We start from the raw sequence: 19,141 nt of genomic DNA, 5'->3' as shown, positions 1-19,141 counted from the left end.
CAGTGGCATGCTTAAGATGCTTTCATTACAGGCAGTATTGGTAATGACAGTTGGTGGATGATCAAGAGTCATGCGGGATGTGGCCCATTGTCTAATCCAAGACAGTCCTGTCCAGTGCCATTGGACAGACGGAGTGACTCAAGTTGATCCTAGCTACATGCAAGGCCTTCTGGTCTGCCGAGTAAATACATGTTCCCAGGAAATTTGGGTCCAATGACATAGGGCTCAAGCTACAGAACTTTCACAGTGGATTCCTTCAAAAGCATGTAAGTCCTTTGTTTACCCTTATTTTCTATCAATGTTTTATGCTAATACAAATTTTAATATTCATGAGGAATACTGTGATGTCATTAATCAGGCAAAAGATCTCATCTACATATAAGAGATGCTCGAGCACAGAGAAGTGGCTGATATTTTATTTCGCCAAAATAAACAAAATTTTTGTCTCTTAACGTACATAAACTCCTCATATTCTTGGGCACTTTTCTTGAGAAAAATCTCTAAATTGGACCGACATATTATGCAGTTAACAATGGCACTTACATGTACATGTACACAGTGTCAGTGGTTGGGTTAAGTAACTCTACTTCTGTCAAACTACCACAAAAATTAACACTGAATGTTGATGATTCAAAAAGCAAAGGCCATAGGCTAAAGCAGTGTTTCAACAAAAGCCACTGCCACAATAAGTAGCTATCCAAACCCCTCCATGAACCGTGAAATCTCATGAACGGCGAATTTCCTGCAAACATGGAAAAAGGTTAAACATGTCAAAGGGGACAAATTTCCATTTCTGTTCTGTTCAATTAAGGAACAGAAACGTGCAGCCGCAAATGTACACCAATGGCAATGGCATAGGTACAGAAAATGTCAATGCTGTTGACAGTAAATTGATCTCTGATTTCTTTTGAAATCAGGGATGGTACATGAATGTGTTGTATCATTCCAAGCATGAAACAGTTTCAGTCTTGTGTGTGCGACGAGAACTATTCAACAACTTGGGTCGCGGTTGTTTCTGAGGACATCCCCCCCCCAACATTACATGCAATTTGCAAATTTTGACAAGAGAATTGCCGCAAGATTTGGACAGTCACCAGGAAATGAAACACCTGTTCATATCCTTGCAAGGCAATAAAACAGGTGTCATGTTGGTGGGCATGTACACTGTACATGCATGAACATGAACAACAACCTACTGGTACAAGGAAACTTCTCCCTACATGTAGTTTGTAGTATTCAGCGAAACATTCCCAATGAACAGATTTACATAAATAATAAATGGTCGTAGAGACATGGCTCCAGAGTTTGGTTTGTGTTTTCCTCTGTAAGCTTGAAGAGGCAGGGTCAGGCATAAAAAATCATTGTGCGACATGTACAAGTTGAAACTCCTGTGTATTAAGAAAAGTTGGCTATATATCACTTCCTTTCCAAGTAATGCAATTTACGAGAACAGCTTCACAACTAAGTCAGAGAGCATCCCCGTTGAACATCTACTTGTACAATAACATAACTACTGAAACAAAACTAGCGATGGGTTTTCCAAGAATATGCATCCATAGCAATTCAAGAGAAAGTTAACATTTGAAGGATAACATGCTTTCAACTGTGGAGTATGAAATGACACCTTGAGCATGCTAGTTTCTCCAATTACAATGCAACTTGAGAGAACGAGCCAGAGGTTGCTTGGCTTCTCAAAACAAAGAAAGGACATGCAGTTCTAAAATGAATTAAGCCAAGGTTTATTACTCTGAGCTTGCATCTGTCGTTCACCATGATCACTTGTTCTTTCCACTCAAAGCCAGCGGCCTTTAAATAATAAAGTACTTGTAAGTTGCTTCCACAGGTACACTGTATTTTGTCCATGAATTTAAATGACTTTATGGTCTAATTTGCTTTTCACTCTGACATTTCTTGAAAGTTCCTTGGCTGACAAAATACTGGAAGTTTCATAGTGTGAGTTCTCAGTATCAATTTGTTATTATCTTTAGAAATACATGTACATGCATTAGGTTTCCATTGTCTCGTTATCTTGAAGAACCTTGGACTTCCGTGTGCACACACGCAGAAAGGTTAGGGTTGACCCTTGGATTTGAGAAGACTTTCTGTCAATGCCGCCACCAGAATTATATACCATTTCTACCAGTACATTGTAACATTCAGCCTCAGGATATGCAAGCAACTTGGATGCCACTTCATCCAATACAGGCCTTGCGTGGTAGCCATCTTGCAGGGCAGTTTTTTTGTTCCACAGGGAACCCTCCTTTGTGCATACCCTGTGGAACAAAAGCACTGGCCTGCAAGATGGCAGCCATTTAAACCCTCTAAAGTGTGTTGTGATTTGCCAATAAGGTCTTTGAGAGGGGTGAATGTTGCCACAAGAGCTAGGTTTTGTCCTCAGATAGGTCCAAAGCAGTTAGAGAACTCTTGTTCTCATATTGGTCTACACAAGTTCTAAAAGATCCCTCATGTTGTTGGAATACAAGCTGTTCTATGAACTGCCTACTACATTCAACTTTATCCCGAACTGTGTCTATCTGTCCTGACATGCCTGAGTTGAAGTGCACCCTAACCAGCGAAAGAAAGACAGACAGGATTCTTGCACACATTCAGTGTGCATGGGAAGACCATACATTCCAGGATAAATTCATTACGCATACTTGGCGTGCTCCGCATCAAAGGCGCATAAACTTGACACCTATGGGGTAAGTTCAAATCAAAGGACTGTCAATTTCACTTAAACACATGCCCTCTTTTGTTCCCTGCTCAGAGCGGGCACTGCCAACAATGTAATCACTGAAATGGAAAGCCCACATTGTCATGTTAATGAAGGTTCCTTGTTATGCTAAGTGTCACTGAAGCGGATAATGCAGTGGTTATCCCATGCTGAAAGTACATGTGGAAGAAATGAGTGGAATACATGTATACATGTACATCGCAAAGAGGAAATCACCGAGAGAAATGGCATACACTACATGTACAATACTGTCTGACCCTTTTTTCCATATTCTTGCCACAAGGGAAATGGTACTTGGAGGTATCATCTTTTTTAGCAAAGTTAGTAAAAAGACATCAAGTAGGAGAAGTTTTCTCTTTGACAAAAAAGGGGGAAAAAAGTGTCTTTCCATTTCAACAACATGCTCTGATGATTCTAAATTACCTAGTTGAAAACATGTTTGGTGGAATAAGGAAATTACAAAGTGGTTAACACCTCACTGCACAATGCTGCAAGCAACAAGAAAGCACCAGAGGATCAACTGGCGCTGATGCTGAAAATTATGAACGTTGTCCAAAGTGGCTTTGATGTTAGAGGTAGTGTAAGTGTGAAAGGCATCCTGGCAAGAAATGTCTCTTGACCCACCAAATGTCCTCTTATGCTTAAACTCTATTCAAATCCGTCGAGCATAATGTGTAGTTGACACTGTCCGTGGGCCAATTTCATGGAGCTGCTTAAGCACAAAATATGCTTAAGCAGGAAAAAACTTTGCTTAATAAACAAAGGTTACCAGCTCAAACTCTGATTGTCATGCTAACCCCCAAAGAAAAAACTAAATACAATCCCCAAACAATATACATCACATGGAGTTTTGGCTGGTTACCTGATTAATCAAGTAAGGTTTTCTCTCGCTTAAGCAAATTTTGTGCTTAAGCAGCTCTATGAAATTGGCCCCATGTCAGCAGGCAAAGTCTTGTAGTTCATAATTTCAGCCACTTTGAGACACTTGCAACTGAAGTATGTAATACTTAATCTCCCAGAATCAATGATCTAAACGGCAAAGCTGACTTCATCTACAGAATCAGGGAAACTCTTGAAAAAAGCGATCACGTACTTGTACTTCCACACTTGCTATTCTTTCAAAGTGGAACACCACATCCCAAATTTTAGGCAGCCTGACTTTTCCAGAAAAAAGGCAACTAATCCTGTTAATTGATTGTGCATTTAGCTTTGGTTTTAGTTCCAAGTTGTGGACAGCACCAAAAGCCAGAGGACCATGAGAATATTACAGGTTAAGTTTGTTTTTGAGATTAGTTGGTCCAAGACACCGGGAATAAAACTTGTATACGATACCAGTTGAGCGAGTCCGAATCTGCCTTTCAAACTGTGCTTGCAACAACCCTGATAACCTCTTCTTGCGGGCGAGAGGGGACGGGGCCATAGTGGATTGGACATGGGACGCAGTCGATGCACTGAGGTGAATAGATTTGGGCTGGTGTTGCCTTTTCTCACTGAGCAAAGGGCCTGTGTGAATGCCCACAAGTCCAAGTTAACCAAAGAAACACATCTATTCCCTTCAAAACCCTTCTCTGGAATATTGCCAGTGAGCTTATGAATATTCATCACTGTGTAATTAATATTAATGACCTGAAACACATCAAGAGCACAACATTTCATCTTTGACAATTGATGCCAATCACAATTTGCTTGAAAAGTTTAGCAGAGACAACAGGACATTGGCCTGCGCACGACATGCAGTGATCAAACTTTTGAAGGCCAGCAAAGGCCAAGTAGAGTCAGATGGGCTTCCATACCACTCAATATTCCTTTAACCCTAACACTCCTCAGTCCTCCAACAGGTGAAGGATTGAGGAGGGTTAGGGTTAACAGGGCAGCAAATGTCTACAGTTCACCAACACTTATGCATGTCAACAAGGTTCCAAGATCACTGTTACTTCATATGCAGACCACACTCAAAACCAACACCCTGAACCTAACCTGAGGTTTGAAACGGGGCCGTGCTGATCATTGGAGAAATGGTTATTCTATCTATTATTAAATGTTAAAATATTTATTTTTAAAGTCAAACATTTGGCTGTGAAAATCAATGAAATAGAATAGGGACAAATTGAACTACAAGTTAGTAGTTTGCCTTTTTAATTGTATTTTAAATTGCACTTTACAAGACGTAATGCACAAACTTGCTGAATGGATTCGTCCAACAATGACAAATTTCCCTTTAAGCTTTCCTTTTTTCACTTTATGTAATAATGATTATGCATAGTTTGCTTCTCCTCTTGTAGGAATTTGTTTTATTTGATCGTATGGAAGGTTGCATATTAATCTATTCAGATATTCTAATCAACTCGGCCTGAGTTTGAGGATACATGTACTTACAATTTACCAAGGCAGTTCAGTTTTAGACTGGAAGTATGCCAACTGATGTTTCTGTGACGTACCTCAAAAAAAACTGAATAATGATCCAACTTGAGCCTTCGAGACTAAACTTACTTGTTTTAGGAGAGGTCCTGGGGTCTTGTCGTCCTGGATCAACTTGGAGGTAATTTAAGCCTGGTGGGTGCCTTGTTTCCACATACTTAACAAAAGTACCCGGGAAGCTGCCGCTCTCCTGTGTACGTTCGTTGACGCCCTCCAGCCACCCCTTGGGCTCCTCCCGCGTCCCCTGGAAGTAGGGCAGCTTGGTGGGGTTCACCACTGTCATGATATCCCCCATCCTCATCTCGATGTCCTGGGGAGCCTTCTTCTCGAAAGCATACATGGCCACGTAAGTCACTCGCTCATCCATTGTGACAGACTGTCATCTAATGCTAATGTCCAAATTCAAACTCTGCACCTTTTTCAGGGCAATCCCTTATTACCTTGCCCTCAGTATGCGCAGTCTACACGGCATTTTAATCATAACTTTTATTGGGGGGGATGTGTAGTGATGACTGAAGCTACCTTACGTGCTTTAGAAGAGGTTTACCCCTGCAGTAGGAACTTTGATATAAATGAGGCCGTAGAAATGGTGATCCAGTCCTTTAATAAGCAGTAACGCTGTTTTTTTCAGCTGTCATTCGTCCAGCATCAGCCCTAATGATGAGAAAAACAAGCAGGAGGAAATCTGTTAGATAATGAATTTATATATTGTCCCCTAAAAGCTGAATCTGTCCGCAGCTTTCTCTGCACCAGTATTTTGTTGACATGAAAACATAAACTACAAAGTGTTTATTATAAGACTAGACGTGACTGAGAAGTATGCAGATGTGCAGATCGTCTTGTGATTAGAAGCAGGATGTCCAAACCAATCACACATGCATTTTAAAGAGATATTATTTACTTTTGACAGCTTTTCCAGGAAGAATTGGGGCGAGAAACGGAGGGTCATTGCTGCACTGCGTTCAAAAACCCAAAACGTTACCAACCCACCCAAAAAGGCCTAGGCTATGAGAACAAAAGTTGTAGATTTGTGTCCATCACCGGCATGTCTCAATGTCACAGCCCCAAAAAGTCATTATTTACAAAAAATTCATTATTTGTAAGAAAAAGACACAAAATCACAAAAAACAGAGTTCCAAATCTTCTTTCTGATTTATGTATTTTATCCATACTTAGCTCAGTTTAGAAAGATGGCTTTCGTATGTCCAGATGTCTGCTTGAGCTACATCAGTACATGTATTGCCAACCAATGTGCTGGATGTGTGGCTAAGGATGGAGCGAGAGCCCGTTGTACACTAAGTGGGGCTAGGACACATAGCCTAGGCCTAATGTGTAATGAAACATACCATTCATCGGACAAAGCAGAACGATTCAAAGGAAAAGGTAGGATCCTCCGGACATCTCCTGCATCTTATCCTCTTAAGTTTGAGGTCTGTAAGCTCAGATGAGGTGAAAACGTAGACTAAAAAACCTAACCCTCTCGGGCAGGAAGCGGAACTTTTGCATGGACTTCGTGCAACACCAAGTCAACGGAGAAAACTGGTACCCGCCCCACTCTCTGGCCATGCAATTTCAGATAAGAAAATATGGAAACCAGTAGGTAGTCTGAGACCCTTCATTTAAATTGACGAAAATACTATCACTTAATATTGTAGATAATTCTGGGATTAAGCTAAAATTCTCGACACGAAAAATAACGAGAGGGCGCTATATAGTAAAGAAACTGGAGCCGGAAGTATTTGGCAACTTTCATGACTTGTTTGTGCAGATCAGGTTAACCGCATATAATGCCAGTTGGTAAGCCGTGGTTGATCATGAATGTCATCGTTAGGAATTACCATCGTTATCATTGATGTTACTAGAGGGACACAAAGCATCAAGGGTCAAGCTGTGCTGCTGTAAAAAATAAAATTAAATATTTTTTAAGTACATCATCCTACAACCTAGTGTAAATGATGTACAGTATATGTATGTAGGCCTAGGCCTAACTCTTTGGCTGTTCCCGACCGGCCCACTTAGTTACCTTAGTAACCTAGCTTCCATGGCCTCTCATGTGTGATGAGCATGATGTTGAATGTTGTGTTCGTCTAAAGTCATGAAATTAGACCTAGGAGGCCTTATTGTCGGCATTCAATCAAAGGAAATCATGGAATGAGATTGACACTGCACTGCAGAAAGGTCAAGCCCAACAAGAGTAATGTTTTCCAATGCAATGGTTATACATGGTGAATGTTGTACATGTAGATGGTTGCTACTGGTATTTCACCATTGTCATTTTAGTAGGAGGTTCCAAACTTGTTGAAACCCAAATGTACCCACAGATTGTGATGGGCAGTTTGTAAAAATCATGAAATGTTAAATACAAAACCTTCTGCAAACAGTTTCCTAGTTACAGTGAGTTAAAATAGACAACTCCAAAAATCCGATTTTCAAAATGCATTGAGGGAAAAATGGTAGAGACATCCGGTTTCAAACAGAGCAAGATTTAGTCTGCAGATATTGCCAAGACTCCCAAGGACCATCCTCTGTACTTTATTTCAGCATGGAATGTAACAGCAAGTGACCTTATTGTGTAGCTCATTTCTTCAGAGTCCACTAACTTGGAGCATCCGTCGATTTGCATCCTCAGCCCAAGATGTCTGGCTTCGAAAAGGAGGCTGCTAAGATGCTGTTGTTGGATGACAGTAGATCATCTGATGCTGAGGAATTTCCACTTTCTCAGCTTAAAACAAAGAAGTCAGCAAAGAAACGGTAACGCTCTGATCTGTTCAGAACACCTGCCCGACACCCTTCCCCCATCCATTTAAAAAACCTTCATTTTTTACCTATGTATCTCTTAAATTCAGCACAGCTATCCTTAGTTTTGCCAGTTTATACAGACATTTGTTCATAAATTACTAACCAGGAATGTAACCTTTTCCATTCCTCTCCTTCTTTTCCCTTCAATCTTGTTTTCTCTTTTCCTTGTCTTAGCCTTCATTCTCCAACTAAATAATTAGGAAAAAAGAAAACATTTTGCCTTACTCTAATGATACAAAAATTGCTGCCAACTGTTCAATAGATACAGTGACCTGAATTAATTATGCAAATATAAATGGCTTTGAGAACATTCACAATGCAAGCCTTCTAACTTTTTTTATTTGAACTTTTTAAAAGTAACTCATGAGTAAAAATTCACCTGATAAACTTGAAGATACAAATCAATCCACAATATTAACTGGCATTTGAGCACTCGTCAAGAATCAGAACGAAATGGATTAAAAACTCAAAAGTTTTACAAGTTTCTAGATATTTGGCCTGAAAATAAATCACCCTCCAAAAATTCTTGTTAATTTCAGGAGAAAGGTCATTGTATATAAGCCTAAGCACACCTGTGTCACCAGAATGCTTATCTTGGTTCCCATCATCATTTTCATCTGCATTGCTGGAGGTGTTGCATATTTCATCGTTAAAATGGAGAATGAACTGGATTCCATGCAAGGAAGGATAAAAACTTGTAAGTAATAAAAGAGTGATTTGTCTTGTTAGTCGAAAATACTGAGATGTTGAGTCTTTGAAGCCCTGATGAAACATAGATTTTGGAAGTTGGAATTGGACTGTACAGATTCTGAAATTCTGATAAGATTTAATGACTTCTGTGCTTGGAAAACACACATAGCCCTTCCCATGAAAGGACCCTATTTTTTTTTATTTACATTTTTGAGGTTTGTAGCATTGCCTTTTTGCCTTTATTCATTTTGTATTGTATATTTGACCTTTGGTTCACTAGCAGAATTCTTAGTTAAGTTTTTTAAGCGGCTGGTATTTTATAATACAATGATTATGCAAAGTTTTTTCAAAATGCATTGTTAATGTGTTAATAAACATATTGTTTGATTGTGCAGTGTCTGGATTGGATTTCCATCATTCTTGTCTGATTTTTATCTTAATCTGCCTCCTAAAGAACCGCTCTCCCATTTCCCTTTTCATCTTTCCTGGACCCCCAAAATTGACAATGAATTTCCTTTCTGAAATTGACAATTTCTGTGTCACTTTTAATTAAGTTAATTTAATTCAAAAGTATCATAGCCTAGCAAAGAAAAAACGGAATGGTCAAATTTGACACTCAGGGATTACTTTTGGTTTCAATCAATCCCTGGTTGATTTGACTTTTTTTTTAGATATTCGGGGACAAAAGAAACGTCCACAAAATCTGGAAGTGCAAAACTTTAGTTTTAAAGTTCGCTCCACTCTGTCGACAGAGGGCGATGTTTTAGTTGAGCAGTCGGTTTATTTCTACGTGTATTTTGCGCACGTTTAAAGAATGGTGACACGAACTATATGCGAATTTCCATGGCTGTGTGATTTCTTATACTACAGTTCATGGTTTTTCCTGTGAATCGATTCTCGCTCTGTGGAAATCTTTGCGATTTTTGCGTCTAAGATGACGGTGAGTCAAATTATATGTCGTCTAAAGCAGTTGCTTTATAGTGCATGTACATGATGGGGTGATCAAAGATAGTATTTGTTTCTGAAATCATGGGTAAAAACATGGAGGGAGATATGGGAAATTGTTATGGGTGGGACACGGGCAGTCGTGAGGCGTTGATGACGTTGTGGTCCTATAGACTAGTCCTATATTAATAGTAATACAGAGTTGACATCGTCATGATCATCGTCGGGCCAAATATGAACAATGACTGCAAAACGAACTTAACATTCGGCTTGGTCGGAGTATTCTGTAATTGATGCTTTAGCCTTTATACTTCACCAAACTAATTAGGCCTAAATACCATAATTTGCTCATAGGCCTAGGCAAAAATCAAAGTTACTTTTCTAATCTTGAGTTGCATTAATGTAAAGTTCACATGGTCAGGTCGGGGACCAAACCACAATCTAGGGATGATGCATCCCTAACATATGCTGCTTGTTTGTGCAACGATAATGTAATCTTTGAACTATTTTTAGATCACGGTTCACAGATGACATCGATCTCTAGACTTTATCGGCCAAAAACTTCAATAAAAATTCCTCTGATTGATTAAATTTACAGGAAACATGCTACCCAAGATCTAAATGAAACTTTCCTTTCATGTGGTATTTATAAAAGCAGATCAAGGGGATTTTTTGTCAAATCTTGCACTGGATGTGTCAAATTCACTGGGTAGGCAAGTCCAACTCTGCCGATGAAAACAATTACGCGAGAAAAATAAAGCTTTGCCGAAGTTTACTTTGTGCATTAAAATGTTGCCCTTAAAAATCTCCATCAATTCACCGTGGCAAATTTTATGTTAAGTGCGGCGATTTTTCAAAATAACAATTGGAAATAATTTTGCTACACACTCCAATGGTAATGGCAACGGCATTGCAAATCTCATTATTTTCCCAAATCGTGCTGGAAATTTACATCATTATCATGTGACCTGATAAAGATGATGTCATTGCCGCTTGAACAAGGGACATAAGCAGGGACTAGGGACATCACTAGATTGAAGTTTGGCCCTGACCCGACGGTTGAGCATGTCTTTATTTATGAATAAAATGTTTTGCATAAAAGACATAGGGCCTACATGGCCAAAGTCTATCATGCCTAGGCCTATGTCTTGTTTTCCTTCCGTAGGCCTAATTATCATCACAAACTTGTGCGAAGAAAACAATTCAGGATAGAAAAAAATTCTGCTGCAAAAAAATTGCCTTCCCTCCGTAAAAACCACATTCAGGTTCAGGCCTAGAATTTTTACACAACTTTCCCCGAGTTCATCCCATTTGAATGCTTTCCCCGCACTCACTCATGCAAGCGCAGTTATTCAGTTTGTCACTTCAGTGACATCACATGCTTAAATTCTATCTGGCCTAGCCCAAGTGACTGACCTGTCAAGCAGGTACGAAATGAGATGAGTATGTGAAAGTATGGTGGCTCAGCTGAACGTTGCAAGGAAAAGTTGACATTGTTGTAAATAATTAAGAGCTGAATATCACTTGCAGTAGCAAATGGGCTCAAGTCAACTAACCATTCGGATTCATTTTGCAGTTTAATCGATGCATGACCTCTTGACTCGGTTAAGGCACTTTGAGTTATCAAGATCATTCATAAATTACCTCATATTGTGTCTGCCCGCCGAAACCTATAACAAGACTACCATTAAGCACAAGGGAAGTAATCAAATATGTTGTATTTTTGTTATTTTTTAGCATTTTAGATTTCTGTAATTCTCTAGTTAGACACTTTGTTTACATGTAGGTCTATAATTGGTTTGATTCAATCACCAGATGCATCAAGTGAACCGATATCCAAGTCTCGACAGTTGAGATTCAGAAGGCCAGGTTTTCTAGCACCAAGGGCCCTGTGGGTAGTTGATCAAGCTGGAGCTTCAGAATGCTAATCCCGGCCTGGTGCCGGGACGGACCAATGGCATCAAAAAGATGAAAAAGAGGAAGGAGCTAGACGCCCTCCTTCTCAACAGCATGAATGGCAAGAAACTAGGCAAGAGTTCGGGCAGCGGCAAGGAAGGTCATGAACTGCTACGTAATGAGGCCAGCTGGGACTCTAACTCAACCGATAACGAGGAATTTTTCTCCCCACCAAGGAGGCTCGCAATAAGAAAGTAAGTTCTGATCTGAATAGGAAAAACCTTTTCATAACATCAACCTAATCTTCTGCCCCTTCTTGTCAGGATTTTTCCAGATTTCAGGATTTTTGATTCCCAAATTCAAGATTTGTTTAGTTTAGTTATTTGTGTGTTTACTCTTTATGTAACAAACACAGCGTACGATTTACACTGCCTTGTTATTTGCTAAAACCCTGACAAGTCACAGTAAGTTAGTACAACCTCCCACAATACTTCGTGGATTTCTAGCTGTCCCCCATATCACCGTGCCTGTCCAACAAAATCCCACAATCTTGTCTCCTTGATTTGAATGTATTCAGTATGTACATGTAGAACTATGGCCCTATTATTTAGATAAGGAATTATGTCTCAGCTTTGTTCAAGTCAAAGTACGTAGATTTTGCCATTAGGCTGTTGTTGGATTTCAGCCTTTACAGGAAAACCCTGTAAGTTAAGATAAATTATATACATGTACCGGTTCGCCATTGACAGTATGATCACTCTTGTAGTATCTGCTCATTCCATGAAGTACTTTTTGTGCTGTTTTTGATGGATGAAACACTTTTTCAATCCTTAAACAATGCATTCTTGGTACTATTTGTTCTCCCCTCAGACCCGCAAGATGGCGTGCTTGTGCCACGGGCCTACAGCTGTGTATGTTTGTTGTCATGGTGGCTTGTATCGTCGTCACTGGCGGTCTGGTATGGATGCATCTAGACCTCAAGCAAGACTTAGATGAGTTGAGGTTGCGCATTGCCAAAGGTGATCCCTAATTCATTCAGAAATTTCAACAATGTGAACCTACAAGTAGTCAAACCAAGCTCTTACTTTGACTCCAAATATATCTCTGTGATAAGAATCCCAAATAAGGCATAGTATCGGAAATAGTCTGGCACCACCACATTTGACGGATTATATTCAGTAAGATAAATTCAGTGAACGTGATCAAATATGACGTCCATGTGAATAATACCAGTTGTCTTCTAAAATTAACTAAATGTACCGTCTATGGGCAAAATAGAGAAGAAGGACGACTCAATGAAAGCAACGCTGAGTTTGCAATAAATGAAAAATAGCTTATTATTCAAATGCCCTGTACCAGCAAAACCTGCACTGAGGCACTGGATGGGTAGATAAAGTTCGTTGTCATGGTTACTGCTGTTTGCTGTGACAGTGGATTTGTAGTAGCCGCTGTTTACTTTACCTTATCTATTATTTGTCCTCCTTGGCATCATTGAATTTCTGCCAACTTTCCCCGAATGCTTCATTAGTTCTTGTTGTACATGTATCTACATGTACATGTATGTACCACGATTCCTAACATGGATTATGGAAATAAGTTAGAACACAAATAATTCCCATGCTCCCTAGATAAAATTGCAGAATCGTGGTACATCGGTGTCACTGTGTTTGCTGTGCACCGTATGATATCTTTCATCTTTTTGTTTTATGTAAAGAGCGCAAACATGTAGGCCCTTTTACTTTCTTTACTGTTTGTCAAGTTTGCTTGAAGATAAACTCGTTATCATGCCCGCGTTCGTGGAACATGGAGTAATGTAGTGGGTCTGTGTCCCATCCGTGTAGGCCACGAGACCCAAGGCCCAGCGGTATATGTATGCCACTAGACCGAGGGCCGAGCGGTATATGTATGCCACTAGACCGAGGGCCGAGCGGTATACATGACACAGACGCACTACATTATTCCATGTTCCATGAGCGCTTGTGTGATAACTAATAATAGCCAGTAGAGTTAAAGAAGTGGTCTGTCAACTGTATCATTGTACCTGTTCATTGTATTCTGTTTGCCACTGAGGCTGTTTGACCTTCTATCTTATTTGCATTTTTACAAATTACAGTGTACAATGTGCCAGTTTTAATGGAACTGTACACAAATTGAGATATGAACATGTACATTTGTATTTGTAACTTGTACCAGCTTAATTTCCTCTTAAACCTTAGCCGATTTCATTGTGTCTGCTGTCTGTCATTCAGGGTTCATAAAATTTAACTATCATAACTAGTGTTTTTATTTTCTGAAGACATGCTCATTTTGCATTTACACGCTCAGGCAAAATTGGCATTCAGACTTTGAGTTCAAGCTCTACTCGCACTATACGCTGCATGCATTCACATCTGTAATTACATGTACTTTAGTCAGTAGTTTGGTATGTACAGTTTACAAGGACTTAAATTCTTTGGATTGTATAAGATCACATAATTCCTGTGTGATATGATAACATCAACTGTGTCGTCATGCTTGGGTCAGTGATATGCTTAATTCAGACTATGTGGCTGTTTAACATGTCAAATGTGTGCAATTGGGTGCCTTCAAGTCAATTTACTTAGTAAATGTGTCGCACTGTGGCCATGTCCCATGAAAGCTCGTGTTTCTCCACTTAGTGTATATGTGTATGTACATGTACATGTAAGTGGTGGTTAAATTTCAATCACTGTTTTCTCTAGAAGAAAAGAATTCATTTTAATGATATCTTTGGATATCAATACCATGTTTGTGAAACTATGCCCTGTCTGTCATTACATTGAAGACGGCCAATACAGCCAGTTAGGAATGTTGAGATGAAGTCATGTCTTGCCAGGAGACACACCTAACTTGTTGGGAACAGGGTAAACATAACAATCTAAGCCTCAGTCTTCGTTCCCCTTCCCGGTACTTCCAACGTGTAAACCCACGTGGCTTATCCACAGAGTTACCAAGTGGAAAAATGTTGTCAAGTGAAGTTGCTTGATGAGTATCAAAGTTGGCAGGGTACCAGTTACACACAGGGTCCATGGCTGGCCATCCTGGCTGGTAATCTTGCATTGCTAATTGTGCCCCTTTCTGTAGTAGTAAGTCGCGGGGCCATACTAAACAGTATTCCTTTCATGCTGTCGCAGTGGAATCGGAATTGAAGACGTCCACGGAGCAGGCGTTGACAGTGAGTGCACTACAGCAGAAGATAGAGCACCTGCAGAAATTACCAGCACAGATAAGCAGTATTTTTGCCCAGGTACACCATCGACAATTCAGCCGTTGTACCCGTACAGCAAAGATTCAAAAGCTCTGAAAGGCAAAATTGGCATTAGTCAAAAATCATCAACTCAGTTGAAATTTCAGTTTATTCTGCGTACACTTACAAGAACTTGTGAAGTCATATATGTCACAGCAAATTTGAGAGTCATGTGAAACTTTCACCCCTATCATTAGCCGCTCCCCCCAAACCCTATTGTGTCACCATTGATTCAGGAAGGATTCCTTGCTTTAATTACCAGATATTCTTTTCAATGAATTTTTACAATTTCAGATACGTGCCGTGAATGCAACAAATAGTCAACTTCGGTCCAGCCTGGCAGCAGTGAAGCAGGAGTTCCAGTCTCATTCCACTGCTGACATTGAAGGCTTGCAACAGGTAAAGCCCAGACATCATGAATGTGCTAGACCTCTTTAATTTGCAGTATATGAGCTGCCATCCTGGTTGTGCTTATACAAGTTTATTTCTTTTAGCAGAGTGCGCAAAGATCTACTTGCATTGGGGAGATGTAAATTTGTAATGATCGGTTATATACATCGCTGACACAGCAAAACCCATACTTTAAAACTTGGTAGAGTTATCCATGAAAGCAGTTGTTCCACAATAATAGGGATATTCATCATTAATTGGTTAAAAGATAAGAAAATAACTTCTGTCATTCTTTTGCAGTATTCTGTTTTGTGCGTTATCTTCTTTCATGAAACCGACTTGTTTAGAGTTAATCATCAAGGTACACTGCAAGAGTGATGTTATCTGAAACCATGATGCATGTGCACACTTTAGTCTGTACCTGAGGTGTTCACGAATCTGTCTCTTCAGTATCACTAAGCTCAATATTACTAAGGGTAACGTTTATACATCTCTGGGCTGTGATTCAACCAAGCAACCATCAGAACAACTCAAGCTTGTGTCGAGCACACGGTATTACAATATTTTCTTTTTTTGTTGGACAGTCTACAGCTCAGATCGGCAGTGCTTTGCAAGGAGTCCAGAGTTTACAGACTCAACACACACAGCAGATTGACACACTCACCAATTCCCTCCAGCAGCTACAGGTGTAGTATCATATGGTGCTTTCCAATCAAGAGTCGCTGTTTTTGGGTAGATTGATCCATTTGTGTACTTGCCAGGATTTTTACAGCTGGTTTTGTTTGGATTTTGGCAGAGTTACAGCTGGGAAGTTTTGGCTTCAGGACTTCACACGAGTTTTGTTGTAGCTTTGGAAAGATGTTTTATTTGGATTGTGATACGGGGTTTGATTTGGGCAAACAGAGCAGGATTTCAGACAAAATCTCAAAGTGTTAGAATTAAATTATATGACATATTTCACTCGACAAAAGAAATCCCGTATCTGTCACCCAAATTTAAACAGACGAGATTGACTCATCCATTCCAATTTCTGTCAGACTGGTTGGTTTCATTCAACCAGTACAGTCAAAGATTTTGTTTTTTACACTTCCAGACAAGCCTGACAAGTTTGCAAGGTAATGTCAGCCAGCTGCAGCAAGAAGCTTCAGTGCCTACTCCAAAACCCAGCGATCCCGCTTCTGACACCAGTCAATCAAGTGAATTCTTAGACGTTGGGAAAGTAATCCAGTCACTACAGCAGGTTGGCATAGCTAAACATTTTTACACCTGTTTGAGTGGCTGTTTTTCTGCATTGTGGCACTGTCAATCTCCAAACACCAAGTTAACTGAAGTCTGGTTATCTTGATGTTTAGGAACAAGAGGCCATGTCAGTAAATGTGGGTCACCTAAACACCACGGTGGCCACCATTTCACACTGGAAAGAAGCCCTAATGCCAAGAATTGTAGCCCTGGAGTCTACCCCTCATACCAGCGATACAACAGATGACGCTTTGGCAGAGAAAGTCACTCAGCTACAATCACAGGTGAACACTTTGGTAAGTTCTATGTGCTGACTGAATTTAGACTTCGACATTTCTGCAAAAGTAGCGCTTTGTTTGTGTGGAATCAAGACAGACCGGCTAGGCCTGTGAATGGGGGATGCTTGTCGTCAGTGTACTATAACCAGTTGTTGGGCACTTGGCTTATTCACAGTTACAATAATGCTTTTACAAAATTTATTTATAGATGAGTAGCATTCATAGTCAGACACCCGATGGGGAGACCGGGCATCAGACATCAAATTCAACAACAAGTGATGTACCAACAGACTGGAGACGAGGCATCGAGTCTGATATCCAAGTCATTCAGAAACGACTAGATGAAGTAAGTTACACTCCTTGTCTAGTATTTACAAGTATGCCTTTGAGCCTTCCGTTTAGCAGAACCACAGTGAATTTACTGAACAGTAGTCTTGTTGCTGCATAGCATTTCTAAACCGTTGCTCGCTTGTCCATTCTTCGTTGGAAGGAAGCACTCGGGATCTGTCCACAGATTTTCCTCTTTAAAAATACTTGACACTAATGAAATCATGCCTGACCCCATCTCCATTGCAGCTCAACCCCCGAGATCTGAACAATAATCTCCTGAATGAGAACACGACCCGCGGCATCCAGCAGCAGCTGGAGAGGGCGCTCTCCCTCTTCAAGGCGGAAAATCTGAAGTCGGTGGACGACGTGAAGCAAGACAACCAGGCAATCTGGGGCAGACTCTACCAGCAGCATGGTGATATTACTGACATGCAGAAAGAGGTGGATGACCTACAAGTCAGGGTACAAGACCTGGAGAAGGACATGGGTAAGTGAGATGATGAATAGGCCAAACAACGTAGTTGCCAAGGTACCAGACCTGGACAATTAGACAGGTAAGGGGGATAATGAATAGAATAAACAATTGATTATGGGGTACAAGACCTGGGTAATGAGCCAGGTAAGGGGACAATGAATTGCACAAACAACCTAGAGGCCAGGGTGCTAGACCTGGAAAGGTATGTTGACAGTCGAAATCTCACAGTCTAGAAAAACCAATAATTTTTTTACCAGATAATAGTGATTAATTTTCCATGATTTTTCTTCCTGTAGGACATTCGCCAGGCCCAACATCTTCTCAGTCATCAGGTTTGTGACACTTCGAAATTTCATCTCTTTTTCCCAAACTTGTCCCACATTCGCTGAAGAACCATTTTAGCCAAACCGTTTCCAACTTTGCAAAAACGAAGGCCGCATGGCTCCTGATTGTTTCAAGTCCAAATTATTCAAGTAATATGTGTCCCTGTCCACACTAGCCCCAACCAATAGAAACATTATGGATTTCTATAGATAGGGACTTTTCCCATGCTTTGTGTATAAAAGCTGGCTTTACATCTCTAAAATCATTTGTTAATAGTCATTGACCACAATAGTGTATTATAGGGACAAAATGAATCAGCACTAACCTCTGACAGCAGCTATGTACATGCAAAAAGATCTTAATTTCTATAATTGTCACGACTGTTTTGTGTAGTGAGGCTTTCAACTGTATCAGAGTCATCTACACAGCATTCAGTGACTAATGTCCACCAGCAGCCGATCACGATACCAGAGATATCAACAGTTGACGGTATGGTACCATCATCACGAGCTAGAGTTTGTGTAGCTTCACATTCATTGCATAATTTTGATGGTTTGGTCATTGTTTTTGGATGACATTGTGTGTGTGTGGTTCTTTCTGTTTCACAGAGCTGGAAATGAAGTTTTTCATCATGGATGATAACGATGATGATTTGTTGTCCTATGAGGAGCTGAAGGATTTCTTTGGTCCTAATGCACCCCCCAAGGACCAGCTCATGCAGTTTGACAAGAACCTGGACGATAAGCTCAGCCTGGATGAATTGAAGACAGCTCTTGGTTTCCAAGAACAATAAGTGCTGCTTTTGCAAGTAACTCCCAAGTTTTCCTTCATGTGCGGTTTAAGTCTGTATGGAGACAAGGCGACTGAGTTTACTTGGACAGGCTTTTTATGAGTGGTGCCAAGCAGTGTTGTAATTTAGACCATTTAAGACCATCACAAAACCCCATAAGACCTTCACAGAGACCCCATAAGATCTTTTCAAGACCCCATGAGACCATCACAAGACCCCATAAGACCATCACAAGACCCCATAAGACCTTTACAAGACCCCATGAGACCATCACAAGACCCCATAAGACCATCACAAGACCCCATAAGACCTTTACAAGACCCCATGAGACCATCACAAGACCCCATAAGACCATCACAAGACCCCATAAGACCTTTTCAAGACCCCATGAGACCATCACAAAGACCCCATACGACCTTTACAAGACTCCATAAGACCATCACAAGACCTTCAGTCTAAATTCAAGTCACAAGCTATTCAAATGAACTGCAACAGAAGCATTTCTTTGTCTCACTGTTCGCCTTGTGACTTGTCTTATGATGGTCTCAAATACAAAACTGTGGTGCCA

At 40.3% G+C, this 19,141-nt stretch overlaps 2 protein-coding genes across 5 annotated transcripts in view; one reads left to right on the top strand and one right to left on the bottom strand.

The window, feature by feature from the left end:
- Positions 1 to 6,694, bottom strand: part of LOC110977729 (phosphatidylinositol 3-kinase regulatory subunit alpha-like) — a 29,951-nt gene extending 23,257 nt beyond the window's left edge. The window contains exons 1-3 of one of the 2 annotated variants that reach the window (XM_022232086.2): positions 6,499 to 6,694; positions 5,225 to 5,806; positions 4,067 to 4,237 (exon numbers count right to left, since the gene is read on the bottom strand). In XM_022232086.2, the coding sequence (XP_022087778.1) occupies positions 4,067 to 4,237; positions 5,225 to 5,519 (466 nt within the window). In that variant the 5' untranslated portion in view covers positions 5,520 to 5,806; positions 6,499 to 6,694. The remainder of the gene's footprint in view (positions 1 to 4,066; positions 4,238 to 5,224; positions 5,807 to 6,498) is intronic. The other variant, XM_022232087.2, reaches the window with a different exon arrangement.
- A 146-nt stretch (positions 6,695 to 6,840) lies between these two features.
- On the top strand, positions 6,841 to 18,754 carry LOC110977727 (uncharacterized). Of its 3 annotated transcripts, none has more exons than XM_022232081.2 (13): positions 6,841 to 6,949; positions 7,782 to 7,903; positions 8,491 to 8,648; positions 14,635 to 14,747; positions 15,042 to 15,146; positions 15,722 to 15,823; positions 16,231 to 16,377; positions 16,490 to 16,672; positions 16,863 to 17,000; positions 17,231 to 17,471; positions 17,756 to 17,791; positions 18,177 to 18,272; positions 18,392 to 18,754. In XM_022232081.2, the coding sequence occupies exons 2-13, from the start codon at positions 7,788 to 7,790 to the stop codon at positions 18,574 to 18,576; spliced, it is 1,620 nt and encodes a 539-aa protein (XP_022087773.2). In that variant the 5' UTR covers positions 6,841 to 6,949; positions 7,782 to 7,787; the 3' UTR covers positions 18,577 to 18,754. The 3 variants fall into 3 exon arrangements, with proteins under 3 accessions (XP_022087773.2, XP_022087770.2, XP_022087768.2); XM_022232078.2 differs by having other exon boundaries at positions 6,852 to 6,949; positions 7,694 to 7,903; XM_022232076.2 differs by lacking the exons at positions 6,841 to 6,949; positions 7,782 to 7,903; positions 8,491 to 8,648 and adding exons at positions 9,437 to 9,581; positions 11,402 to 11,736; positions 12,353 to 12,501.
- Positions 18,755 to 19,141: the final 387 nt, after the last annotated feature.

The sequence above is a fragment of the Acanthaster planci genome, linkage group LG12, assembly GCF_054643075.1.
Source record: "Acanthaster planci isolate LZ-2023a linkage group LG12, COTS_SCS, whole genome shotgun sequence".
Classification (NCBI taxonomy): Eukaryota; Metazoa; Echinodermata; class Asteroidea; order Valvatida; family Acanthasteridae; genus Acanthaster; species Acanthaster planci.
This window is presented reverse-complemented; position numbering and strand designations above follow the sequence as displayed.